This window comes from Zonotrichia albicollis, chromosome 12 (genome assembly GCF_047830755.1).
Source record: "Zonotrichia albicollis isolate bZonAlb1 chromosome 12, bZonAlb1.hap1, whole genome shotgun sequence".
Lineage (NCBI taxonomy): Eukaryota > Metazoa > Chordata > Aves > Passeriformes > Passerellidae > Zonotrichia > Zonotrichia albicollis.
This window is the reverse complement of record NC_133830.1, coordinates 12,189,966-12,217,406: the sequence shown is the minus strand read 5'-3', so window position 1 is coordinate 12,217,406 and position 27,441 is coordinate 12,189,966. Positions and strand designations below refer to the sequence as shown.

General features: G+C 41.2%; 3 protein-coding genes across 9 annotated transcripts in view; 1 reads left to right on the top strand and 2 right to left on the bottom strand.

Moving 5' to 3' along the window:
• The window catches only part of IL17RD (interleukin 17 receptor D), a 59,478-nt gene extending 40,887 nt beyond the window's left edge, over window positions 1–18,591 (bottom strand). Inside the window, exon 1 of one of the 4 annotated variants that reach the window (XM_074549855.1) lies at window positions 18,253–18,591. Coding sequence is in view for 2 of the 4 variants with exons in the window: in XM_074549854.1 (XP_074405955.1) it covers window positions 480–605 (126 nt within the window). In the remaining 2 variants the exon portion in view is untranslated. Of the gene's footprint in view, window positions 1–316; window positions 457–479; window positions 824–17,718; window positions 17,854–18,252 lie in introns of those variants that run through there. The other 3 variants (XM_074549852.1, XM_074549854.1, XM_074549851.1) reach the window with 3 other exon arrangements.
• On the bottom strand, window positions 11,920–17,852 carry HESX1 (HESX homeobox 1). 4 transcript variants are annotated; one of them, XM_074549869.1, is made up of 5 exons: window positions 16,525–17,725; window positions 14,008–14,259; window positions 13,694–13,899; window positions 13,282–13,383; window positions 11,920–12,380 (listed from the first exon to the last, which is right to left on the bottom strand). In XM_074549869.1, the coding sequence occupies exons 2-5, from the start codon at window positions 14,219–14,221 to the stop codon at window positions 12,282–12,284; spliced, it is 621 nt and encodes a 206-aa protein (XP_074405970.1). In that variant the 5' UTR covers window positions 14,222–14,259; window positions 16,525–17,725; the 3' UTR covers window positions 11,920–12,281. The 4 variants fall into 4 exon arrangements, with proteins under 4 accessions (XP_074405970.1, XP_074405971.1, XP_074405969.1 ...); XM_074549870.1 differs by having other exon boundaries at window positions 16,530–17,725; XM_074549868.1 differs by having other exon boundaries at window positions 11,924–12,380; window positions 14,008–16,672; window positions 17,719–17,852.
• A 118-nt stretch (window positions 18,592–18,709) lies between the features above and the next one.
• Window positions 18,710–27,441, top strand: part of APPL1 (adaptor protein, phosphotyrosine interacting with PH domain and leucine zipper 1) — a 23,626-nt gene continuing 14,894 nt past the window's right edge. Inside the window, exons 1-6 of the mRNA XM_074549857.1 lie at window positions 18,710–18,871; window positions 23,077–23,175; window positions 23,658–23,717; window positions 24,444–24,515; window positions 25,294–25,381; window positions 26,909–26,950. Of these exons, the coding sequence (XP_074405958.1) occupies window positions 18,818–18,871; window positions 23,077–23,175; window positions 23,658–23,717; window positions 24,444–24,515; window positions 25,294–25,381; window positions 26,909–26,950 (415 nt within the window). The 5' untranslated portion in view covers window positions 18,710–18,817. The remainder of the gene's footprint in view (window positions 18,872–23,076; window positions 23,176–23,657; window positions 23,718–24,443; window positions 24,516–25,293; window positions 25,382–26,908; window positions 26,951–27,441) is intronic.

Sequence of the window (27,441 nt, the reverse complement as noted above, 5' to 3'; positions counted from 1 at the left end):
CGTTTATCACCTTCCTCCCCTCTTCCCCCTCCCGTAAATTTCCTACATCCTCTGTATAATGATCAGGCCCGGAGCTAAGACCCCAAGCCGGCCTCGAATCATTAAAATAACAAAGCCCCAGCGATCGCTTTTATCCAGGTCGGCTCGGGGAAGCAGGGAGCTGGTAAAGGACCTGTTGAGTGACTTCTTCACACTCGCCGGCTGCGAGCCGCCTCTGCCCTGGGCGAGAAACCCATAAATATCCCTGGCCGGGAAATGCCACCCTCCCTCCCGGCCGCAATTAACTTCCAGCTGCAGAGCCCCGGGGCAGCGTTACTTGTTGCAGAAGTGTCCCCAGGGCAGTGCTCCCTCCCTCCGTCCCGCACCCCGGAGCGGCCGCAGAGCCCCGCGGAACCCCGCGCATTGCGAGAGCCCCGTGCCCGCCGCGGCCGCTGCGCGGGGAGCGGCAGCTCCGCTCTGCCCCGCTCGGCTCCACTCACCCGCCCCGCGCACGCATCGGCCGCCGGGCCCCTCCTGCCGCCGGCCGCTCCCGCAGCGAGCCGGGCAGCGCCGAGGCAGGCGGCGAGGGCCAGCAGGACGGAGCCGAGCTGCAGCCCCGGTGCCATGGTCCGCAGCGAGCCCGGCGGGCGGCGGTGCTGCCGCCGGGTGCGTGCCGGTCTGTCGGTCTGTCCTGGTGTCTGCCTCCGCGGCTGTGTGTGTGTGTGTGCGTGTGTGTGTGTGTGTGCATGCGCGCCCGGCCCGGGGGCGGGGGGTTCGCCCGAGCCCCGGCCCCGCCGCCCCCGCCCCGCTCCAGCCCTTGCGAACGGCAACAATGGGAGGGAGCAGAACCCCTTCCGGCTGCTTTGCTTTGCACCCTGCCCTTCCCGGGGAGCGGGGGGGCTCCCCGGGACACCGGCGGGCTGCTGCCTTCCTGCAAATCAGGGGCCAAGCCGGTACCGGGCCGATCCCATCTTCGTTCCGTGCCGCGGTACCACATTCCTGATCCACTCACTGCCTTGCAGGGAACAGAGGTACCAAGGAAGATCAGTCATAGATCTTTGACATGATTTCATACATCACAGAGTCGATTAGGTGGTTGGAAAACACCTCTGAGATCATCAAGTGCCATGTCCAGTCTTTCCTTAAACACTTTCAAGGGACAGAGACTCTTCCATCTCCCTGGGCAGTCCATTCCGAAGTCCAGGCACCCTTACTGTGGAGAAATTCCTCCCAGTGTCCAACCTCACCCTCCCCTGGCACAGTTTAGGGCCGTGTCCTGTCCTCTTCTCTGGGAGAAGAGACCCCACAGGCTACAACCTCCTTTCAGGTAGCTGTAGAGGGTGATAAGGCCACCTCTAAGCCTCCTCCAGGCTAAACACCATCAGCTCCCAAAGCTACTATTTAATTACTCTTTAATTAAAGAGGACAAGCTGGAAGAATATACTATCATAAAATTTTCAATTGTTGAAAATGCAAAGGAAGTCATAAGTGGCAATAAATATTTCAACTTTTTCAACTGGAGTTCTGACATTACATTTTTTGATGAAAACACTTTTCTTTAAAATAACATAAATCACATTTCTGATAAATATCAAATGCAAGGTGGTCTAATATATCAGTAAATTACATCAATTTCCTCCCCTTTGCCTCAAAGTCATGTAAGAGACAGAGCAGCCCAAGGCTCCTCCAAGGCACAGGACAACTTCAGGGGTCACTAGGCCTAACCCCCTGCTCAAGGTAGCCCTAACTTCAGTTCCAGATGAGACAGCCCAGGGCCTTGTCATACATCACTTTTACATATCACTTAACTCCGGTTATTTTGAAAACCTTCATTTTAGTACATTCTGTTTGCTCTGATTGATCTTGGACAAAAACATCATCCTAATGGAACAGACAAACCCATCACTATTTTATAAAAGACATTAAAGTTTGGATTAAAATAGTATGTAAAACCACCACTAAGGCAATCAGTTGAAAGGAAACATGACGAGCTGGTAATTTTTAACTACTATTGGTTTTGCACCTATCATAGGTTTTCCATCTTTTGTGACTAGTGGTGAAAATAATATGATAAAGCTTTCTTAAACTGTTTGTTTAAGTTGATGGATCACAGCCCTGGCACTCAGAATTACCTTTGAAAACAGGTTTGTGACTTTAGGATAGCTACTGCCCTCCATTGTGACAGGAACAGAAATTATATTTTTTATATTAAACATTCTTTTAGCAAAAATTAGAGATTAGGCCATTGTTATTTGCTGCTCTGGGATCAAAAGGTTCTTACTTTTGATCTCCCTTTCCCCTGCAGGCTGGAATTCTGAAAAAGGTAATATTAAGTCTCTAGGTGGAATTCCACTGATTTTATAATGAGATGTTTTTGGTGGTCAAGTACATCCAGGCCAAAATGGAAGTTTAGCACATTTTCTCAATGTACACCACACATTTCTGTTTCGGTATTCCTGCTTTACTTTCTTCTTGCATTACTCAGAAGTCGTTTAACAGGCATGAAAACTATATGAGCATTTTTAATTTAATCAAGTTAGGCTGCATAAAACCTGTAAATAACTAGTCCTTTTATGTTTGAATGAATTACAAAGGACATAAACTACCACAGCATCCTGGCTAAAGAAAGGAAGACATACGTACAGTTCATTTCCAGGTCAGTAAATACCTCTGCTTCCCATAGCCACCTTTGACAAGCGAGGATTCCCTGTTGAACATAATGCCATTGATCTGCAATTAAATCTTCTAAACCATGGGGAAACTGTTTGGCTTTTTCTGTTAACTGAGATCTGGACTGCTGGAGCAGCTGTGATTTTTAAGTGAAGACAAAATGAGCATTATCTGAGCTATTGATGCATTAGCCTATGATGTTTTTAACAAAAACAGACACACAACAAATAGTGCCAATGCCTTGCTAACAGAACAACTGAAGAACTCACAGGTGCCACTGTTACACTGGCAGTATGCAGAAAGCAGCAAAATGATTGGCCTCATTTACTGAGAGCTCAAACCTAGCAGCACAAAGCAAAGATGCCATCAGACAAAACCAGCACTGATACTTCCTTCCCAACACTTCAGCCTAAGCTAATAACAAATGACACATCTGAAAGACAATTCCTCCATGCTGCCACCATGTCCAGCCTCTCCTGTGAGTGCACTGGCTGAACACTGAAGTATTGCATTGCCTCAGATCCATTTAGAATAACTTCCACTGAATTCTTTGGTGGAAAACAGTAGTGGAGAGGCAGGAATCAAATGACTGCAGTTAATGTTTCTAACTGGAGTCTCCAAACTGCTGGGAGCTCATGGAAGGGCAAAAGTGGCTGTGGGGACTCTGCTTGTCTGTAGGTTCCTTTGTCCTTTTTACAACAGTCTCTTGTTTCTGAGTAGTATAGAATGCATAATACCCAAAAGTCATGGGTATCAATATCCTGCATTCTACAGCTGGTTTTGGTTGCCACTCTCCCATCTTGCTTAAAGCTAAAAATCTGGGGTTTTTTTTCCTTCTCCTTTCTGAGCAGCTGTTCCCAGATGGAGGAGACAATGAGAACTCAGCAATTCCTATAAAAACATGAAAACTCATGGAGTAAAAATTTCCAGCAACATGGTTAAAAACTCCCTACAAAACCTTTCTATTGCTCAGAGAAAATTCATTCTTGGATTTATGCACTATCCATAGTTCATATTTCTAGCACTGAATTCTCTCCCAAGAGAGGCTGACCTTAACTGCAAAAGAAATCATTCAAACAACTCCCTTTGGGGCAGAAAGGGTGCATCAGCCTTGCAGAGTATTCAGCTAAGTCAGACAATCATGGCTATTGCAATATCACAATATTGCAGTAAGTCAGTAACTCCTGTAACAGACAGACACTGCCCACTGTTAGGAAAGGAGCATCAGTTGCAGGGAACCAAGCAGACAATGTGCTAAAAGAGATCCCAGAACAGAAATCCCTCAATGTGAGGGTCTGCTGGAACTTCATCCAGCAGGTCTCTGAAGACAGAAAATCAGATCTTTTGAAAGCAGTCATTTGCATGAAATTGTCCCACTTCCATGGGGATGGTTTATCTGTGGGATGAGCACTGAGCATAAAATAGAGGAAGAACTATCCTCCATGATCAAACCTTAGGAACAAAACTAACAAGTGTGAAATGGACGTGGACACTCCCAGCAAGGACATGAAAATTTCCACCTGTGTCAGAGGTCACAAAAATTCTGTTTCCATGGAATCTTCTGTATTATAGCATGCCATAGTTTCAAATGATCTGGCCAGGCTCAAGTGAAAGGTTATCAACTGATAAGAAAACAACCTCAAGTCATAAAATTGAACTGAAACTTGAATCAAATCTATCAATTGTTATGAATACCCATGTTATCAAGGCAAATATTAAATCATTATGCCTTGAGAAATGTGACAAAAATTCATGAAACACAGAGTTCTCAAAGAAAAATATGTATTACCAGTCTCAGTTTATAGATGAGAAAACCAAAGCACCAAGTCATAAAGATGCCTGCTTTTATGTCTTGCACACATGCTCAGGGCTAAACCAATAATTAGATTTGGAGTCAGGAAAGACTCTGTGCCCCAGTAAGACAGGAAAAGAGCCCTGTGTGTAGCATTCTTTGGTTTTAATTTGCTGCTGTCTGTAGAGACATACTCCACTTGCCGAGGTCATCCAGGCAGTAGCAGTGGGTGAGAGCCTCCAGAATTGCACCTCTCTCTCAGGAGTGGCAAAGAGCTCCCAGTAGGCTGTCCTGGCTGCCAGCTGCCTCCTGCCAAGGCCACACCTTTATTGGCACTTCTGCAGGAGCTGCTGCTGTGGCCAGATGGGAAAGTGGAATTGGATGCAAGAATTCTACTTTGACACTGCAGCCATTTCCATATCCAGATGCTTTGCAGCAGGTCCTGAAATGGAGCATCCAGTCCTCCCTGCTGCCTAAGCCAGACCTCCAGAATCCCACAGAGTTTCTCTCCTGCTCACATTTTTTTGTCACAGCGTCATGTTTGAGATTTTTCTCAAAAAACTCAAGTCCATCTCCAGATATTTGGGGATGTTTTGAGGCTTGTAGAGTTCAGAGAGAAGGGAGTGAATGGTCTTGTGGCCTTTCTGGATGACTTAATCTCTTCTACAGGAAATTGCACTTAATGACCAGAGAAGTTGAAGTCCTATATTCCTAGAGGCTCAAGTCAGCATCAGATGTAGGAGTATGTTATGGTGAAAAGGAAATGACTGAACTAAACCAAACAGCTATTATATGAAAATTACTTCTGATCACCATCAAATTAACAATTTGTCAGTGATCCGTGGATGTAACTTCATATAAGGTTACCCCTCCCCAGACCTCTCAGTTCCCTGTATTGTATAGATGCCTCCTCCTTCTACTGTCAGAAAATGTTTGCAGTCAAATATCTGCTTTCTGTATTTCTGTTTAGTTTTGTATCTGTTTATTCACATGAATATAATACAGGAAGTTCTCTAAGATAATTCAGCTTCATGATGTGCCACCAAGCACACTGCTCCCTGCTCCAAAAGCACCCCAAAGTGCCTCGCCCTGTGGCCACATGTTGTTTCTGAGGGAGCAGGGCAGGACTGCATCTTTCAGCAGCAGTCTTCTGTTACACTGGATTAGGGGTAATATGAAACTGCACTTTTAAAGAAGAGTAGATTTATGATGCAAAGAAAATTAAAAATTGTATGGATGAGTCATTTTTAATGTTGAACTGAAATTATTCTGAACCAACAACTGTATCCTCAAAGTTATCAATGTTTTATTATTTAACAAGTGAATAATTTGTAACGTACAATTTTAAAATAATGTATTTCGGCAATATAGAAATTTTATCTCAAACAGCTATTAAAAATGCAAACCAAGATCCTCACAATGCAGTTTGAATAAATGCCAGAAATTATAATGAAGTAGCACCTTTACAAAAGTTTCCAGTTTTAGTTCTACTCTCAACCCTTTCTTACTGCAGCTCAATGCTTCCCTTGCAGACAGCCTGTCCTTTTCCTTCTGCAGGGACACACGGGGGAGGGAGGTGGGCTGGGAGAACAACCCTAACCTGATTTCATGTCCATTGTGCAATTCAACAGCATCCTGTGGCAACGTCTGCAGAATTAATCCTAGCACACTAAGGGACCCCTCACTGAGCATAACCTGCCTTAAACCCTTTCCCATTTAACTGAGAGAGAGCTATTTGCTCAAGCACTTTGCCATGACATCATTTGTTATTTGAGGCCAAAAGCTAAGGGTAATTAAGGCTAAAGAAAATGTTCTGAAATTTTTTGCAATTAAAATGCATAGAGACACTTGTAACAGATACCACTGCAGAACAATAGAGACATGACTGGATGAATTTTAAAAAGTTTGACTATTGTGCAACCAGTGTGGAAGAAGATTGGAAAGCCCTTTGTCAATAGCACATCATTCTACTCCCACAAGGGGAAATGCACAAACAAAAGAAAATACCAAGGCTGGGGGCATATGGAAATCTCCTTCTTTTTTTTTTTTTTTTTTTGTTTATATGATAAATATTCCCCAAAATATTCTGGTGTAATTTTAGAACACTTCATAACAGATTTATGAAAGAATGCACAGCAGTTCTACATGACTGGGTTGACAAAAACAGAGGAAGGGCCCTATCAGGAATGACAATTGTTGCTGGCAGCTCTACCTCTTCAACAAACAAACTCATGGTTCTTTTTCTCTACACTCTGGCATATTATTTTAAAACACAAATCTGAAGCAGTTGGATATCAGGATTGAGTTAGCTGCTTATTTTTGGAAAGACTAAGATAAATATGCAGATAATAACAGACTGAAATGCAGTGAACATGATTTGTTAACACTCCATGGAAAGTTAAAGCCTGTTAATATGGTAAACTACAATAGATTAATATTATTTCTTTCTAATTAGATTACAATAGTAGCAACCACTGAAAACACCAGTCCTCCTAAACCATAAATTGTGATAAAACTAACTGCCCAGGGTTGTATGTTTACAGAGGAAAGAAGGAAAAGACTGGATCAGTTTAATTTCAACAAAAACATCCCCAAGAAAAGATTTTCCATGTAACCAACTTAAATTTTACAGAAGTCTCAGCATTCTAAGGGCAGTGCTGATGCCTCCTGAGAATGCTTCCCTCTGACTTCCTTTCTCTGCCAAAATGAATTACAGCAAACTACAGGAATATTGTCAGACAGCCACATCCCATAGCACACAATGGAATGCTACTCTGAAGTTAGAGAATCCTACAAATATTTGAATCATGACAGATGGATAATATAATATTTTTAAATATTTTGCTCTGAATTATTTGAAAAGCAGTAAGAATGGTTAAAAAGTGCACAGTATTTAAACAGCACAAAGTAATTTCTTATCCTTCTAATGTGATGAAACAATGAAAACTGAAAATCTGGTGGCAATAAGTTTTTTGCCTGGCAAATATTTGCATTGACAACACTGTATTTATCATCACAGAAGAATATTAGTAGATGTTGTAGCAGAAGTCATTCTAAGTTTTACACCATAATGAGAGGAGTTATTCTAGAACTGCAGGATACTTTGTCAAAAGCTTTCACAGAATCATTTAGCTTAGAAAAAACCTCTAAGACCGAGCCCAGCCTTTGACCAACCACCACCCTCTGAAGCAGACCACTGCACTCAGTGCCACATCCAGAGGTCTCTGGAGCATCTCCAGGGATGGCAATTCCAGCGTCTCCCTGGGCAGCCCCGATGTTTAACAACCCTTTTTGTGAGGAAACCCTTCCTGAGAATTCCTTTCTGGAATGTGAAAATATTCTCCTACCATAAACTGACAAAGCTGGGCAGTCTTACAGACACAGACACAGCAGCCTAAATTCCTTTAGAGGTAAGATTTTAAAAGGTTGGCTGTTCAGAGCATCAAAACCATTCAGCAGCCACCCATCACTAAGTGCAGTTCAATAGTGAGCACTCGGAGCTTTGGGCAATCAGGCCCCGTACGTGTGCAGAACATCAATTGGGGCACAGATGTTGTGTAATTGGAAGGATCAGTCAATCCCCGCGGGCACGGCGCGCCCCGGCCCCGCGGCAGAGCGCGGGTTAAACCCCTCAGCAGCGGGGCTGCCATGGCTAAATGCAGCCTCTAGAGGGCAGAAGCAGCCCAGCGCTTTCCTAGGCAGTTCAAACAGACTAAAACCGTTCCAAAATGTATGACTTTAAAGCCTGAATTTATAAGGAAAAGCCAAATAAACAGCCAGAGATTTTTAGTACAGAATACTTTATCTGCTATCTTCTTAATTTCCTTAATATGGCATCATTCATAGAAACTGAATCACAAGATACTCTGGAGTATTATTATAATCCATACAATAAAATTCTAAAAATTAAAAGTAAGAAATATATCAATAAAATATTTTTCCATTTTCATTTTATAAAACATAATTTGGTTATACAGACAAGAGAATGCTCCAGCATCTAGAAATTGTGGTCAGGCACTTAAAACCTTAGAAGTAGTAAAATGTCATGGACTGGTAAAATAAAAATTCAGTTCTAAGAGAGCAAGGAAGGATCAGAGAAAAAGAAGGTGCAATAATTGAGTTGATGCAAGGTTATGGATTTTTTTTTTTAAAGGTCACAATGAGATAATGAGTTTGAAACACATTCAATTTAAAAATTGCAAAATCCCAAAATTTCATAGTGATTAATAACAAGACTAGTGACATAGATAATTTTTAATGAAGGGGACTATCTTATATCACCTGCCTACTTCTGTCCTTCAAGCCATCCTAGTGGCAGAGAAAAACCTGGTTTAGGAGCTAGGAAAAAAAATCCTGGAACATAAATGCAGAAAGAAGGAATATTTACTTCTCTTTCAGTCTAGCTGTTGTATCAATTTTGCTGGTCACACATACAGATCCTTACAACATCCCAAGCCAGATGACCCTGCTTGATATTTAATATCAAAAGCACTACCTGTACCTGTGTGATTCCACACTGTCTGCTCAAGATGCTGAACTTCACACTGATTCACAACATGGATCAAAACACACTTGCAAAATCTGTCCTTTCACTGCTTTTTTGTTCTTTTTTCCTTTTATTTTTTAAGGCACAAGCAATGCAGTGCTTATTCTGTCACTCTAATACCAGCCCCACAGCACATCCATGTGATCAAATGTAAAACATACCCAGGGGTCTGAAAGTCACTGGCAATCACACCCAGCTACACCAAAGCCCATATCCCTAAGCATTTTTATCATGTTTTTACCTCCTTGCTTAAACAGTGTCCTGCAAAAAAATGAGTATTAAAAGAAATCCAATTTATTGCTGTAAACTCAACAAGTACATGATTCGTTTTCCATTTGTTAGTTAATCTAAGAAAGCAAAACTTCAGTGGCAACACTGGGCCATGCAAGGCAACACTTCACCCTTCCTGGGATTGCCCTGAAAATGCTGCTGGCCACCAATATCAGCTTTGGGTGCCCAGAATAGACAGACTGGTTTCCCTGTTTTCTGTAGCCCTTTCCCCTCATGCCACACAAGTCCAGGCACTATTCCCCCACAAAGGAATCTAGAACTGAAGGCTGCTCAGCAGCCCTGGTTTCCTCTCCCTCACCAACAGCCCTGTTTGCCTGCTGTGACCACAAGAGCTCCCTTTTGAAGCAATCAGGTGGGATCCCCAAGAGGTTGAACAGCCCCAGCTCCCCCTCATATAATGATTATTATACCTTGTCTTTTTACTCTTTCTTTATCAAATACATACATAAAATATTATAAGTTGCTCATATAAAATAACAGAATGTGATTTTGATTCAAGATGGATCCATTAAACAAATAACAGGGCATGAAATAATAATTCAGGTCAATCACTATAGCTCCAAAGTATTTTTAAAAATAAAATACCTTCTATTTCCCATCCAATTATGCAAGTCCTTTAAAATAAAGGGACAAAGATCATCAGTCTAACAATTAATATGGAAACTAAATCAATCCAAGGAATGGAAGAGCAGGGCTGGATTCCAGCATGCAGGTGGCCTCCCCCACTGCTGCTCCTGCACAGCAAACACAACTGTCACACCCATTGCCAAGGCAGCCCTGCATGTTGCCAGGACCAGACAAAGACCCTGTGAAGTCCACACTAACACTTGTCAAGGTAGAAAAAAATCCAGCTGTATTTGAGAAAGTCATGAGCATAATTTAAACCCATGCTGGCCAAAACAGGTAGAAATGCAAAGTGAGAGGCTCTTTTTTGACTTGCTGATTCCTTTACTCTGGGAAGAACAAGCTAAGCCAAACGAAGCAAATCATGCAACTCTGCTTTTAAATTCTTTTCCCCTTAGCACTGTGTGGGACACTCCTAGCACCTCACACTAAAGATCCTGCTGGTAACATTTGCTAATGGAGAGCAGGATAGCAGGGCTGGTGCTATTATTATTCTGCCACTGTTCTACAGCTTCTCTTAAATTGCTTTGTCAGACTTCCGTCACTTGACACCAGTTCCATTAGAGCAGACTTTAGGTGTATTTAGGTATTTGCCAGATAATAGAGTAAGGTTCTTAAGCAATCAATCTGTACAGATTACTCTAATCTGCTGCTGCTGGAAACTTTGTTTCCAGAAGCAAAGTAGACAATAGTTTCAGATTACCTGCAATGAGGTTAAGCTATGGGCAATATACGTTTTGAGGTGTGAAGAAAAACAAAATAAAAGAATGCATTCACAATATTGTCTTTGCCTTTACCAGATCAGGCAGGTATCTGAATTGAGATTTCAATTTCTCTAAAAACTATTCTTAATGGATCTGGCTCAATTTAAATTGCTTTATTTGTGGTTCTCTTAAGTATTTTGGAATGCAGGATACAACAGAATTTGGTTAGCAATGTTATTTCCCAAATCCAATAAAGCACAAAAAATAATGTTTCAATATCAGATAAAAGTTTGTTATTTCCCTATTAAAATAAGATTTCCAGGAGCAAAGCCAAACAATGAAAGATTTTTAGGGTTCTGCATAAAAGTGAAGGCAATGAGCCAATGAAGATAAAAACATGGAAGGGCCAATATCTGTCACCCAGTTCTAGAGTAATGCAGTTTTCCAGTGATATTTTTCAGAAAATATAGAAATGTTTTTTATTTAATCTCTTGTAGCTCAAACTATAACTCAAAATAGTAAGGACAGTCAGATCATCCCTCCCTTTAGCTTTTCCTAGTATGAGACTACATAAAATGATTTTTTCTATCACCCTATTTTATCAACTTACCTTTCATCCTATTGGACAAGAGCTGTGGATACAAGCATGAAGAAAGGAAGAGCAATACTTTGTTCATGAGATAATGTGGAATTTATGTTGAGCAAGAAACACAAGCTGGAGTCTCACTGAAGGTCACCAGCACATGAGGCAAGTGCTCAGAGCCCTGCTGAACAAGCAGCAGCATCAACCTGAACTCACAATGTTTCCCTGCTTGTGCCCATGAAGAAACACTTGAGGGTTTTTTTGGTGTATGGCTCTCTTTGACTTTAGGTACAATATCAAATATGAGGATAATTAACTTTCATGTATTGTTTGATAAAAATGAATTCAACGCCCCAAAATAAATGGCAATGATCTGGATATCTGGTCTGGCCCCACTGATCTGATCCCGTGACATGCTACATTCTGTCATTAAAGATAATAGGGCAATTTCCATAACTGGAACAGTTAGACTGACAAGAGAGGAGATAACCAAGTCAGAGAATTAAATAGGCAAATAACCTAAATTAATTAAAATTACATAAAAAGATTGTAATGGTCAGCTTCTTTTAACTGAGCAATGGTTAAAAGTGAAGTCAGTTGAATATTAGTCCTTCCATTGCAGATACCTTTTTCTAAAATTATCTTATTTATGAAAACTATCATATTCTTTATAAATAAGCAATTTAAACTGCAATGCAACAAACTGGGCCCTGTAGCAAAATCTATTTTGCATACAGTTTATTTCAGACTTAAAACAGAATACTTCTAAGACCATAGAGCTTGTCAAGTGACCTGCAGTAATTCATAATAGTGAAATTCTTGTGCAACCTAGGGTTTGCATTGTTTTAAACTGTAAAAATATCTCAAAATCTCTGAAAATACTTACTCAAATATGTATAGGAAAAGTTCACTTTTTCCACAAAAAGTAGATTAGAATAATACTTCAAGTATTTACAGTTTATTTGAATGAAAATTATAATAAACTTTCAAATCTGGGCATAAAATCACAATTACTATATCATTACTTAATACAGGTTATGAACAATTCTTCATTTTCTGTAGCAGTACTGTAACAGCAAAGCATCCTTCCTTCTACTCCAGCAGGCTGGAGGTGAAAGTATTTTTCACCATTAGAAACTGAGATTCTCTGTGGGATCTTTTCAGCTTTGCACGGCGGTTCTGAAACCAGATCTGAAATGGAAAGAGAAGGGAAGCTTTTCAGAAACACAGCAATGGAAGCAGAATAATAATTGAAACTTAAAAGTATTCACACAATAGGACAATATTTTGTGTGATGACAGCAGCTTGCAAGTTCAATATAAATTTAAAATCTGCAGATGCCTGTAATTTTAACACCACAGACAAAGAAAATATCCCCAGGTTAACTGGAAAATGAGATCGGCTTCACTGTAATTAATATAAAAACTGGAATTAAATTCAGTGACAGAATCAGATCCTGGAAGATCCTGAACATCTGGAATTCACACGTCTTATTGTGCTATTTCTTCATCAGCTTAACTATTTGCAGCATCAAGTTTCTCATGAAGCCCAATATAATAACTGCAACAAAAGCCTGATAAACAACAAAGCAAAGCCCAAATTCTTATGTTTACAGTGTGCTTCTTATCACATGGAATTACCTGGAAATCAATAATTAACATTCCTGAATAGATTTTGCTTTTGGCCAGAGAAAGACATAGGTTCAAACACAGGTTTAACACACCTATGCTCTGCTGGCAGTCTCACAAATTATGTCCATGCCTGTTTCGAATTTATTTTTCAAATAAGATGACAAGCAAAACATAAAAATTATCTTAAGGAAATTACCAAGTTCTGCAGGTAATATCTAGAGATTAACAGAGCAGGTAATATTACAGTGATTAATTCCTCATCAGTGCTATGGAAGGCTTTAGATTTCAGAAGGAATTCAATGGTTTCCATTTCACAAATCATTGAAGGCATGTTTCTTGTATATACATTGGTTTAAATTGAGAGCATTAAATTCTCATCACTGCTGTCAAACCACTTATGTATATAAGCAGAGAGTACCTGTAGCTGAAATTACAGGAAAGTTCAATAAGTCTTTAATTACCTGGATCCTGTCTTCATCTAAATCTAATTTGCGAGCTAGCTCTTCTCTAATATCAATGCCGGGGTAGGAGTTCATTTTAAAAACATTTTCCAAGACTTCAATCTGAGGAGATTAAAATACACTTGTTGAATAGTTAACACTATGTTCATAGCACTAATACATAAAATAAATAAAATAACAGCTTAGTTTGTTCAACAGGAGACTTCTGATCAGTGTTTGCACAATTCTGATTCTATGCATAAACACAGATCTGCTGAAATTAGCAACATTCCTGTTAATTTACACCAGTTCCTGATGACATTTCTCTCTGCAGAGGTACATCACACTGAGCTTAGCAGCTGTTAGAGGTTCCTTCCAACATTTTACTCAACTACATTGTTACCCATTTGTTAGATGCTAAGGAAAGCCCTACCTGGCTTCTAGTGAATGCAGTTCTTGGTCTTCTACCCCGGTACCAGCTCAATTCCCGTTTGAAAGACAGCCTTTCAGTGACTGAAAAGTATTTTTCACATTTCAAAACGTTTTCCTCTTGCACTGGATCACTTCTAGCATGAAATAATGGATTTTCATAGCAAACAACAGGGATTTGCAGATGGGGATTACTGTCATCACCTAAAACTAGAAAGGGCAAGAAAAGGAGAACTTCAGTTTACTGGTCTGTAGTAGAAACACGCCAGTATTTTTAAGGGGTAAGAACTGAAGGGGGCACAAAACAGACTGACTCACCCAAGCTGGTGCATGCATCCATCCAGGGTCTGTGAGGTTTCCCAGCTGGAATGCCATCTTTTTTCTGCTCCAGCCCCAAAATGCTCTCGATTGAGAAGGAGCAGTGCGTGCTTTTGCTGTCGCCAAAGGCGGGCACCTTGTGGCGCTGCGGAGGGGCCGCCGTGGCGGCAGCGCAGAGCGAGGGAGCGGCCATGCCTTCGCCCTGAGCCAGCATAGCAGGGGCACTGCGCCCGCATCGCTCCACGAGGCCTCCTTATAGCCATGTTGGCAAGGGGGTTGGATTTGTAACGTCATTAATTAAAATCTTTTATTAGAAAGTTTTAGCATGTCAATGAAAACTCTCCCACCAAGAGGCACGAGGAGTTAATTGTTTATTTGTTTGCAAGTAATTAGCAACTAATGGTGACACTAGGGGGGCCACCAAGGGGGACAAAAAGTGTTATCTCTCCTAACCAGAGCATCGACTTCACTTTCTCAAAAGAAGCTGTGCACAAATATAGTACTTCTCTTTTATTTGAAATCATTAATGTATAAAATCAGTTTTTTAAAAAACTTTATACTCTAATGGACTCCACTTACCTAAACATGGAAGCGTGATAGGAAACCAGTCAAGTAATAAGTAATCTCATTTAAGTGAATTTCCTTCCAAGGAAATTTAAAAAATAATCTCTTAATGCTATTAGGGTAATCCCGATGAAAATGCCTCTGTTTTTTCATATGCATATGTAATGGTGAACGTGGTCAATAAAACAACAATAGCTTTTGGCATAAGGCACTGTGCAGTGGGTTGGCAGTGTTGTCAAAGCTCAGTGTAATTGCCTTCCAAGTGCCTGGATTAGTTAATAGGAACAGTTGCACCAACTATTTTAAATAATTCATGCATTCATTTTTCTTATTAAAATAACTTTGTTGCAGCCTTTTTGAAACGTACCAGATGTGAAATTTCCTGATAATTCTTCACTACATAAAAGCAAAACTTCACGTAATAGAAGCAGTACACTGAAATTTACAGGTTTAAAAGATGCAGAGGTGTTCTTCAATTCATTACTATTACATTTGTTGCAGTCAAATTTGTAGCTCAAGTAAAACTTTTTCTCACAAATGTCTCTCCCTCCTTGTAGGTTTATAGCAAACACAAGTATATTTAAATCCTACAGAGCCAACACTTAAAATCACACAAAAAAGTTATGAGTAATGGGAAGAAAGGAGATAAAGGCTTTGTAATAAAGACTGACAGAATTCTGATTTCATCCATTATAATAAAATACAGACTATAACATTTTTATATTCAAGCTCATCTGTCAGTCACACAGCAGTTTATATCACATGCTCAAAACCAGCTTTTGGTTCAGGCAAAGAAAAGGAGGAATTTCTGCAGAGACACTATAAAATCAAGATTTGTCCAAAAAAACCAGGCAAACATGAACACAATACTTTTATTTCAGGTGGAAAAGTTTCCCCTCCTTCTGGCCTGGCTTTGTGCTGTGCAGTAAGATTGTTGTCAAACCAAACTATTAAAAGAGTGCCACTTGCAGAAGTGACCTCACCAAGGACACTTCTCACACATGTCAAGGGATCTTCAGGCAGCAGGCATCCACCTGCAGTGCTCACTTGCAAGATGAGCTCCAGTCACCGTTCATGGACCTTAAGCCTTCCCTTGAAAGCTGAATGTCTTGTTTTGGCCCATCAGTACTGAGCAATGCTACCTTGCAACCCATTTGAAATTACCTATGGACTTTTAACTGAATACCTTGGTAGGGGTAATTAGAGCAACACAGCAAACATTAAATTGGGAATCCTAAGTAACCAATAATACCAAAGGTCACTGCTCCTTGGATATGCAAATCCAATCCTCTTACAGCATCACATACTTGATGAGGCAGGAAACGAATCACCCTTTCAGACTTTGCACCGCTGGTTTCTGCCCAGGGACAGTGGAGTTCATCTCTTTAGGAGATGGATTCTGTTCTGGCTGTTTGCAGCAGCTGAGGAGCCCAACCCAGAGCTCTGGGGGGCTTTGGTGTGAAGGCCCAGCTCTTACCCTGGCTGCCCTTTGCCCTCCTCACCCACTGCTGGCTCACCTTGCACTGGAGCCTGGGCAACAGTTCCAGCTTTTAAAAGGGTATAAATGATACATATATATTATCTTTCTTCATTACTTACCACACTCCAAACATTTGCCTTTCCCACAACCTCTTTACCCAGTATCTCACCATCTCAGAAGTCATGCTGCACAAAGCTCTCTTTCCAATATGTTTTTAACATGAATAACAAGTATTATATTCAAAGCCAAGTTCAGAATTCCCAAGTTTTTTAAAAGCAAGAATACTCTAAAATGGTAACACCAATTTTCACAAAACAAAAGCAGTTAGCTATTTCCTGGTTGAAGTAAAAGCTATTTTGGCACAGGGAGATTAAGTGAGTGCAGGTAAATTCCAGGTTAATCCAAGGTTGCCACTAGGCAAAGTATGAGAAACAGTGTGTTAAAAAGTGGGAAACACTGCAAATAAAGCCCACCTTACCCACACAGCTACTTTCACCCTCCAGCAGGGGCAGAATGCTCTCTCCATAAGGGCACACATTTGGAACCCTCTGAAGATGTGTTCACTGCTCTTCTCTCCGGTGACAAAGTGCCAAGTCTTAGTTCCCCACATTTTTAAGGTTTCTTAGCAGATATTTTGCAGAAAAAACAACAACAACAAAACATAACAAACAGAAATCAACAATCCCTCCCCAAAAAACCCCAAACTAAACAAAAAACCCCAAACCAAACAAAAAACCCAGCCTCACAAATCAAAAAGCCCAAACAACAGCAAAAACCCCTTACACGAGGTCTACAGTGTTGAAAACAGTGTAACACCAAAACCACAATTAGAGGATGCAGAGGGATTCTTCATTACTATTACATTTGTTGCAGTCAAATTTGTAGCTCAAGTAAAACTTTTGGATGCCACTTACAGCTGTAAACACACAAAGCTAACTAAACCAAATCCACTTAAAGTGACCACCTTCCTGAATTCCACAGGAAAATGATCTTACAGCACAAAACAAAGTCATTTCTTATTGCTGTAAAAACTGCTGTAAAGCTTGGTCACAAGTTAACTGTCTCAAAACCACAAAGCACATACATTTATTGGTCATGAACCAGCGTTAATGTCCTGTCACATGGCTGCAGATACAAGACTTAGTCTTTAAACACCTTGTAAGATAACCCTGAATTATTGTCCTTATTGACAGGGAAAGGGAGAGGTGCTGTGACTTACTTCAGTCAGGTGAGTCACCAGCTGAGCTGGCAAATTAATTGACTGAACAGTATTAACTTGGAAATTTCTTCACCACTCCCTACAGGAAAAAACAAAACAACACAACAGCAAAAACAAAAACAACCCATCAAAAAACCCAAACCAACAAACAAAAGAAAAGCCATCTCCAAAATCTTAAATTGTTTATGATTTAACACATCAGTCCTGTCCTTTATCTGCTTTTAATGGTAAATCATAACCTGATACAACATAAAGAATGGTCTCATAGCAAGACTGCACAATCATTAATCATTTGCTCTGCTGAACGACTTCATGTACTTTCTAATCTGGTCTTGGACTAGGTTCACCTGGTCCCAAAAAGGCAAAACCAACAGGGGAGTAGGCTTTTGTTTTGGTTTTGTTTTTCCTCAGCTAAAAACTATCATCAAGTCTACTAAGATTAAACTACCTGACAGGAGGTTGTAGCCAGGTGGGGTCAGTCTCTTCTCCCAGGTAACAAGTGACAGGACCAGAGGGAACAGCCTCAAGTTGTGCCAGGAGATGTTTAGGTTGGATATTGGGAAAAGTTTCTCCATGGGCAGGGTGGCTCTGACAATCACCATCCCTGAAGTGTTCGCATGTGAGGATGTGGCACTTGGGCACATGGTTTAGTGGTGAACACGGGCTCCTGGATTAATGGCTGGATCTATGATCTTAGAGGTCATTTCCAACCTTAGGGATTCTACAATTCTAAGTAATTTCAGAGCTGAACCCGTTCACAAGTCCACCCAATGATCTGTTTTGATTTCAGTGAGCCCTCACAGTAGTTTTAAGCATTTAAAATTTGCCACCAGCCTATGACACCACAATTATTCAGACCAAGAGAGCAGAGATACTATTTTTTAATATCTAATCAGAATCTCTCCTGTCTCAGCTTAAGGCCTCTTGTCGTCTCACTGCAAGCACAGTAGAAGTGACTGGCCTTCACCTGGGGCCCACTCACATGGCAGGGATAAGAGGAGACTTGCAAAAAGAGATGCTCCAGAAAAGAGTGCCAAAGCTGCTCCAGATAACATGGCAAGAGTGCCAAAGATGCTCCAGACCCAACAGCGCTCCCTCGCTGCGCAGCGGCCCTCAAGGTAATTGTCTGTGAGGAGACCACAACAACCACCGGAGCACAAACAGGGCTGGGAGGACACTTTGCTAGACAGCCGTGACTCGCATTGCCGAGCAGCCACCACAGCGGGGACACAGCCCCGGCTGCCTCCGCAGCGCTCTCCACACGGAGCCACTCCCGAGTCTCCGCCGGAGCCCCGGCCCTGAGGGGCCGCGCGCGAGCGCCTCATCCCCCGCGCCTGCGCGTGAATGGACAGGCCCGTCAGCCAATGGGCAGCCGGGGGGGGGGGAGAGGAGGACGGGCCAATGAGGAAGCCGGGCGCGCCAATGGGGAAGCGGGGGCCGAGGGGGGCGGGACGTCCGGCGCGCGACGGGCGGGGGTCGGTGCGGGTCGGTCCGGCCGGGCCGGCGCGGGGGCAGCGGAGCCGCGGGGGCTCAGCGCGGTGGCCGCCATGCCCGGCATCGATAAGCTGCCCATCGAGGAGACGCTGGAGGACAGCCCGCAGGTGAGACAGGCCCGGCGGAGGCCGCATCGGGCCCAGCCCCTGCTGGCGGGCCCAGCGCTGCTTCCCTGTGGTTCCCGGCCCCGAGAGCCGCGGCGGTGGCGGGAGGGAGGGTGACGCCCCAGCAGCGCGGCGGGGACGCGGCCTCGCGGGCTCCCACAGTGTCGGCTCGGGCTCTCCGCCCCGGCCGTGCCCCGCCAAGGCCCGCTTGGAGTGCCGCGGGCCAGGAGCGGGGCCGGGGCTCCGGGCCCGGGTGCTGCGGCACCTCCGGCGGGCAGTGCCGGCACCACCACCTTCTGTCTGACCCCCACCCCCGCCTTCGCACTCAGGCTCGGTATGGACACATCTTGACCACAAAACCCGCATTGCCCTCTCAGACCATTTTCCCCCTGTGTTTTTCAGCAAGGCGCGTTAAGGTTTAGCAGAGCCGTGCGAGCGGCGGGGCTGGGTGAGGTTACCGTGCTCAGTGCGGAGCGCGGGTGGGGAGCGCACGGTGCCCTCCGTGCTCCGCGCCTTCCCCCGCATCGCTGCTCCCCGATGTGACAGCCATGCTCTCTAGTGCGCTGGAGTTCCTTTCTAAAGCAGGAAATGCTTTATTCTGTGGCTCTGGTTTCTCTTGCTGGCAATAGCAAGTTCTTGTACTGTATTTCTTAAATATTGGAGAAAGTTTGCAATGTATTTTCTTTTATGGCAGCCTTTGGAATTAAGATCCTTGTTCTGGTGCATGCTTGACATAGTGAGCAGTTTGTCCTATACTGCAATAGCATGTGCATTGGTAGTTTCAATTCCTTGGTCATAGGAAGAGAAACTTTCACTTGTTAAAAAGGGAAATTTAGCCCCTAAAATGACAGTTACTTTAACAATTCTGTACCAAGTGGAAGGACGACTTTAAAAAGGCAAGAGAAGGCCATGCAGAAAAAGAATAATTGATTTCCTAAGGACAGTGCCCCAAATAGGTCAAATGCTGAATGTGAGATGAGATCTCACCTCTGAAGTGGGTTCCGGTCCAGGCGCCAAAGCTGCTCTCATCTCGTGAGGAGGAAACAATTCTGAAAGTCTTGTAATAATATTGATTTTAAAAAATTATCTCTTGAAGGTATTTTCTTAGTATAGGAAGTCAGAACTTTTCATATTTATAGAAAATGTCAAATGTAACATGAATTTAGGACCATCTGAGGATATTTGGGAAGCACATGAAAAAATGTTACTTACTGGAATGTAATTGTAATTCTAGAATCTTCCATGTGAGCTTAGTTGTGATACAGACAAGCAAAGACTGATTCAGCCCAGTGTGTTTGAGATGCTTAAGTAATTGGATTTGTCAATATTATCTTTTGTAGGTAGAAAATATTTGTCAATATTGCCTTTTGTAGGTAGAAAATTTACATCTTTCAGTCAATTTTTCAGATGAATTCTGGGAGCCAGGTCCTCTAGTAAGGACTCAGTGTTCTGTTGGGTTAGTCCATTTGTTACAATAGTTAATTCTGTTACTTTGAAATCAGTGCAGTGGAAATGGCAGCAAATGTTGCTTGAAGAAAGCAGAAGCCTCTCTCTGGAAGAGTTGCCATGACCTGGGTGCATTAATACTGAATTTTGCACAGCCCACCAGCCTGGGGGGTTGTTTAGTGCTGCACCATGGCCTGCAGTTTGAGTTTCAGACACTGACTGTGGGTATATAAACATCATCTCAAACTTATTCTGTGTCTGAGGAAGGAAAGGCTTTTCAAAAATGTCAAACCCATTCATTTCCTGTTGTCACAGGACCAAAATCTCACCACTGTGCTTGTCAGGCCTAAACCAAAGGCCAAGTTTACATAGTCTTTTGCTATGCAAAACAGGGCAATTTACTTATTAACCTGGGACATAAATTACACACACACTCAGTGTGTGTTTAGAGAGAGTTTCTGCTCACACTGATTTGCATTCTCAAAGCATTGCACAACAAAAAAGCCAAGAGACTGGAAGCACAGGCTGGGTCTGCTGTCACCTGCAGTGGCCTCCATCTGATGGCATGGAAGGCTTCAAACACTCACTTCTAATGAGGGGTTTCTTTGTGCAGCTTCTCCCTGGTCCTTTCCTGTTTGCTTGCTCACAAACACAGATTGAGAGAATCCTAAAGAAAATGGAAAACGATGCAGAGTTTTACTAGAAACATAAGTAAACAATTGCTCTCATTTTCTGCTAAGCAGAAGTCTGCCATAACTTATTTACAGTTTCAGGTTAATTTCTTTCCATCAGTATTGTATGATGTTGTTTTGATGGTTGAACATCAATAACAGACATTTTTCAAGTAAAACATAAAGATATTTTTTCCATGTTCAGTTAGTATAATCCAGAAACCTTACATAATACTCCTTTAAAAATCCAAGCTCAGGTTTATTTATGTTCAGGTTTAAAGGTCATGGGTGTGTAATTCAATGGTTATAGTACCATGTAATTTTTGCTTTTGCATTCTTTCCTGTATCTCTACCTTAATGGGAGAGTCAAGGTTGTTAGGATGACACATGTTGCCACACCTGGCAAAGATTTGAAATCTCCTTCACCTCTTTCCATTTGATTTATAAACTAGAACCAGCATTAAAGCTATTTATTGTGCTGATTATGCTGTTTGATTATATTTTTTAATATTCAAATACCACTTAGACATTATATAGCAAGACAATAATTGGGATAAAGCCAGGCATCTAATTCAACTTAAATAAAAGAATCTTATGTCAGAAGGAATTATTAAATAATATACTTTATGTGGGTTTAATAAGTCCTCTTTGATTATCAATAAAAGCAAAACATCAGAAATAGCTGAAAAAGACCTTCATGCTTTAAGGGGAGATGGACTAAAGACTTCAGTAATTTCAAGGCAGCCTAGGGAAGACTAAAAAGTAGAATTTCCAATTTCAAGTGTTTAACAATCATACTTTGGGGAAAAAACAATTATGTGCTTATGATTCTTTTCATTTTCTGGCTGGACATTAATTTTGGTGTAAACCTAGAAACAAAACATGGTCCTTTTGCTAAAACATTGCCAAGGTATTTCCTTTGTGGTTCTTGCAAGCACTGCTCCTGCTTCTACAGCCAAGCATCCTAAGAATGTTTTAAGAAAAGCCAGTGTGGCTGTGCAGAGTTACTGGTACATCCTCTGCTTTTCCCCCTTTGGGATTTTTGGTGGAAGGAAGCCATTCAAAACCCTCATGGTGAGGAGGAATAACCTTGCTTCCAAGTGCAGAAAGGATGCAAGAACATGCAGTCAGCATCTCATTTAAGCTTACAGGCAAATTACACCTGAGCAACCTGATTGCCTTGTTGTGGAGTCAGTCCCTGGGCAGGAGGGAGAGCAGGGCATGTCAGCCACCCTGGCTTGTGCAGGGACTGACACAGCCTGGCAGCTTCTCTGCCCAAAAGGGAGAGGTATGGACTGTGGCCTGAGTGGTGAAACTGCCTGGCTAGTTGGGCTTAGATGGAGATCAGTTTTAGTCTAATAGGTGGCCAGTGATAAAAGAGGCTGGTTTTTGAGGTGGAGGTTGTTAAGCACCATCAGTGATGCACACAGGAGTCATCAGGCTTGTGGGTGACACCAGCTAAAGAGCAGACAGGCTGACAAGCTGGGTAAGGACAGATCTTTTCACTCCCTTTCAGTGGTGAGAAATATGTGTGTTGAGGACAATGAGATGCAGGTTGTATTGTTTGTTTTGGTTTGGTGTAGTTCCTCAACCTTTTGATCACAGAATTGATGGTTATTCCACAGGTAAGTTAGAGGTCCAAGCACAACCAGCAGGTGTCTGTGTTCAGGTTGGACAGTATGAGACAGTGACAGCCTTTATTTGGATCTCACTGCAGAGGAAACGTGTGGACCTGGCAAGCTGTTTCATAGCAGTAATCTTCACCCTTCTCCTTAGGGATGTACCATAGTGAGCCCAGTAGCTGCCCAGAGTTTCACCATTTAACAGTTGTCCATCTCCCCTGGCCCTTTCCTTTCTGAAAATTCATTAACCTGGAGAGAGGCTGACAGGAGGAGGAAGGCTGAGCTTGGGTATCTGTAAGATTCTTTAGCAATCCTTTAGCAACAGGTATCATTCCTTCAACATTATTGGAGGGTTTATAGAATTTTCAGTAATGAATCCTGAAATAATGCTGTTTTAAGTCTGAAATTCCATTATATTTAAATTCTTCTAACTTGCCATGGTTGTGTTTTGGCTGTTTGATCATTACAGACCCGCTCTTTGCTGGGAGTGTTTGAAGAAGATGCTGCTGCAATATCCAATTACATCAATCAGTTGTTTCAAGCCATGCACAGAATATATGATGCTCAGGTAGGGTTAATGAAATTCTTGAATGCATTATAAAGCTTTGGAACCACATTTCATGTTTTTTTAACTTCCATATGCTTTAAATGTAGAACTGAAATCAAGTAAGAATTAATGATTGCTTTTCTGTATGTTAGGGAGTGCTAAGACTAAATTCTTGTGATTCTTTTTGCAACAGAATTTTTTATGACAAGTGAAATTATATTCTCTGTTCTCTAAGTAACTTTAATATATTTCCCAAGTGTTTCTAAAATGTTGCACACACTAAAATGATCTTGGTGTGTATAATAGTATGTATCAGGTGGGAGGTTATTTTTTACCCACAATATATTCATGTTTCACTCATCTAGAAATAACTCAACTTTTATGCCAGAATCTTTTTTGTATGTTTTTCTAAAAATTTGAGTTAATCTCTGTATTTTTAATTTAGATGTACTTTACCTGTTTGACTTTTTATTGATTTTCATGCTTCCCTTTTTTTAAATCAGAATGAATTAAGTGCAGCAACTCATCTGACTTCAAAGCTTCTGAAGGAATATGAGAAACAGGTACTGCATAAATCATGTTGCCTGTGTGTGGTCAGATATTGTACTCAAAATCCTGTGTATTTCTGTGGTATTTTATCTCCCAGAGCACAGTGTAGAATGAATTTAGGTTTGGTCCAGATAAAAGGAACTGCTGTGGGTTGGTGGTTTAAATTGTTGCCAAAATAATCTACTTCCTTTATTTTAGTTCTTCCAGCTAAACCAGAATGAAGTTCCTCTTACCATGAAGAATATTAATGGCTTTTGAAATATTTTACTCTTGGATTAGGTGTTTTTTGGAGAATTGCTTAGGGTAGTTCTGTTTTGTTTTTAATTTATAAATCTGTTTACCCTTAAGTGCTTAAATATCAATAGTCCCAAAGAGAAGAGATTGCAATGCATCTCCAAATTACAACCTGAATTTGCTCTGTGAGCATAATTCCATCTCTGAAAGCACAGACTGTGGAATCCATAACTTTCTTCCCTCATAACCTGTACTGTGAAGGATTCTTTGTAGCTTTGCTGCTGGGTCCCCTTTTCTGAGATTAAAAATGTTGAAAACAAATTTTTGTTTCTTTTAAGAGGCTGCTGCTCCCTATCCTCCTTTTCCGCCTAATGAGGTGAACTGCTTCAGCATATCTTAATTGTGTAATGTTTTAAAATAATGGAATACCTGATACACTCATGGAGATGATGAATCCAGTTTTGTGAATGGCACTGCAAACCACATAACTCTTTTTGCCTTCTCAGCGTTTTCCACTTGGGGGAGATGATGAAGTCATGACTTCCACTCTGCAGCAATTTGCAAAAGTGATTGATGAGGTAAGTCCTTGTCTGTGCTTTGCTAATGCTGTCAGGTACAGACTTTAGCTGCCTGATTGCTCCTTATTTAAGCTAGGAGGTACAGAAATGGCATTCATTTGTCAACAAAGTAACAATTAATTGTATATTGCAGCATCTGTTTAAAGTTATATAACCTTAAGATAAAGAATGAATTCAGCAAAATGAGGATGCATTGCTGAAAAAACCATAGTTTAACTACTAGAGATAGAGCCAGAACCATGACCCAGTGGCAGTTAGCAGCTGTGTACATGAGGGGATCTGTGTGCCTGATTTCAGGTACCTGACTGACACAGCACCCTCCTGCTGTCTCTCTTGGACACTGACTCACAGGACACACAACTGAGCACCATTCAGAGCTGAATCAGGACTTTTGTTGTGATCCCTCTCCTCACTTAAACAGCATTTTAGGAGGAGGATCACATTTTGCTCCACCTCTGTGAGCAGTGAAAGATGGGCTGTGAGGTAGCTGGAGGGAAACTGGAGAAAGAAATGGACTAGTCAGGATGGATGAGGTTGGTTTTGGACATGATCCAGTAGCTTGGAAAAGTTCAGACAAAAACTACATTTTTAACAGTTTTCTGTAAAAAACTGATGATGAGATCTGGAACCTAGAAAAAAGGAGCTGCAAAAAAAGGAACATACAAAAATGTGTTTGAGTTGTACATGTCATCCCTGAGTGGCAGTGATGTCCACCTATTGTGATTTGATTTGGTCTCAGCACTGCTTTCCTAAGATTTTCTTCTTTTGTCTTTTTCAGCTCAGCTCTTGCCATGCAGTACTTTCAACTCAGCTTGCAGATGCAATGATGTTTCCTATTACCCAGTTTAAAGAAAGGGATCTAAAAGGTAGAGGACTTAACCAAATACTGTTTTTTTCAACAGCAGCAACAATAAAAACATAGCATTTCATCTTCATAGCTCTTGTTTCACTAAATAGAATACACCACTTATTTTTCAGCTCTCAAAAGTATGCATCTCCCAATATAAAAAGCAAAGTAAGTTATTTCTATTCATGAGAGTATTACAGTTGAACTTAACATTATTATTGTTGCAACAAAAATATTACTTACATTAGGGAAGCACTTATCTTCTATTCAAGATGAACAATTAGCAGCTACTCAAAAATGTTAGGAAAGAATAATTTTCAGATAATTTGCATTTTCAGGAAAGATTTCTATATCGGATCATGACATCTGTATAATTGCAGGACTAAGCTCAAAAGGCAGTACCAAAGTTGTAGTACTTACCTTATTGAGATTTAGTAATCAGCTCTGCTGGTAGCACAGGTGACTTCTTAGGTGCAGACATAAGGTGCTTCCAGCTTCTTACCTTTGTAATAATTGTACTTGTGCCTGGATAAAATAACATCTGTGTGATGATGATAGATTTTATTCAAGATACTGGAGTGAACAGACTCCTGTGGCAAATGAGCTTCCAAGTAGAAATTATAAGAGTTAACCCCAAGTAACTTAAATATCCCTATTGTGAATGTTCAAGAGTGGGTATGCCTAAGACATGAATATCTAAAGTCTAAATTGAAATAAAAATTACAAGTCTTTCATAAGTTTTCTAACTCTTCATGAATCTTGGAAAATACTTGTTTGGCAATAGGTCACAGTAAAATTATGGATTGAAAAGATTATGGTTTGGTTTGGATTTTTTTTGAGCAAGGAATCATGACTATTCCAAGGCTGATATTCCTTCTCAGGACCTGAAAAGTCTCCTGTTAGTACTTACTGAAGAGGCATTCCTGAGGCAACCATTGCAAATTGCATTTTCCCCCTGCAAGGTTTAGGCACCAGCTGGTGCAGTTTGTAATGACCCTACACTTCTGTATGGGCTTCACAGGCACTTCCTGGACAGGTTTTTTTTTGTATTTGCTTTACCATAAACTTGATTATGGCTCTCTGCTGGTTTGTATTGCAATATGGCACAAACCACAGCCAAGATCAGAGCAGGTGTAAGGTGTTGTGCTGGTTCCAGTGCTTGCCACAGTGAGGCAATAACCAGCTGGAACCAGCTGATTCTGGGCTTTGATACTGCCCATCTCCCATGCCTGCATTTCCCCAGCTCAAACCAGAACCCAGACTGGAACTGCAGGTGCAGTGATGATGATGACTTTCAAAGACTTTTGAAAGGAATTCCTCCTTACAGTATTACAGTACAGATTTTGGGTTTTATTGGTGAGCACAGAAATGACCCTCATGCCCCAGGCAGAGCAGATTTCCCTGGCCATGGAGTGCCTGTGGTAGCTCAGTATGGTACAGGGTGTTCCCTTCAACTGCTCAGTACTGAACATTACATGAGAAACTGTAATACATGAATGTTACACTAATAACAACTTATTGAAATTGTGATATGTTGTTTTTTTAGAGATTTTAACTCTAAAAGAAGTTTTCCAAATTGCAAGCAATGGTAAGTGTAAAGTACTTAATCTCATCAATATTACAAGACAACAGTGTTATTGTAGATTATTATTTGTCCTTAAATAGTGAAGTTGAGCCTGTAGTCTTAAAATAACTAATTAAGGTGTAAGTCTGAGTGATACTTGGGCACTCAGCTTTCCTGGTTCACCTGTAAATCTCTGCTCTGTGTAGTGAAGCATTAAGGCAAATTGAAAGGTTTTTTTTTACAAAACCTTAAGTGTATGTATGATTATTAAATAATGTAGGATTATGATATCAAAATCAGAAAAAGAGTAAGGTGCTAGCTCACTTCTTAAAGACAGGACCAGATCAATAAAAAAAATTTACCTTCCTAAAATTAATTTCATAGTTCTCTTCCCTATTTTCAGAAGTTATTTTTTTAGCTGCCTCTAATATATCCATATTGAGAAATTATTATTTAAATAATATTCTGCTTCTCTCAGTGAAAATTGTTTAATTGCTTTAGAAGCAAAAAGTATT

Bases quoted from the DNA above. Each gene is read 5' to 3' on its own strand.
- HESX1 (XM_074549868.1), bottom strand. From the start codon at position 14,221: ATGCTGGCTCAGGGCGAAGGCATGGCCGCTCCCTCGCTCTGCGCTGCC. The intron at 13,384-13,693 runs GTAGGGCTTTCC...TAATCTCCTCAG, and splicing joins CTGCATTCACTAGAAGCCAG to ATTGAAGTCTTGGAAAATGT. The intron at 12,381-13,281 runs GTAATTAAAGAC...TTTCCATTTCAG, and splicing joins TAGATGAAGACAGGATCCAG to ATCTGGTTTCAGAACCGCCG.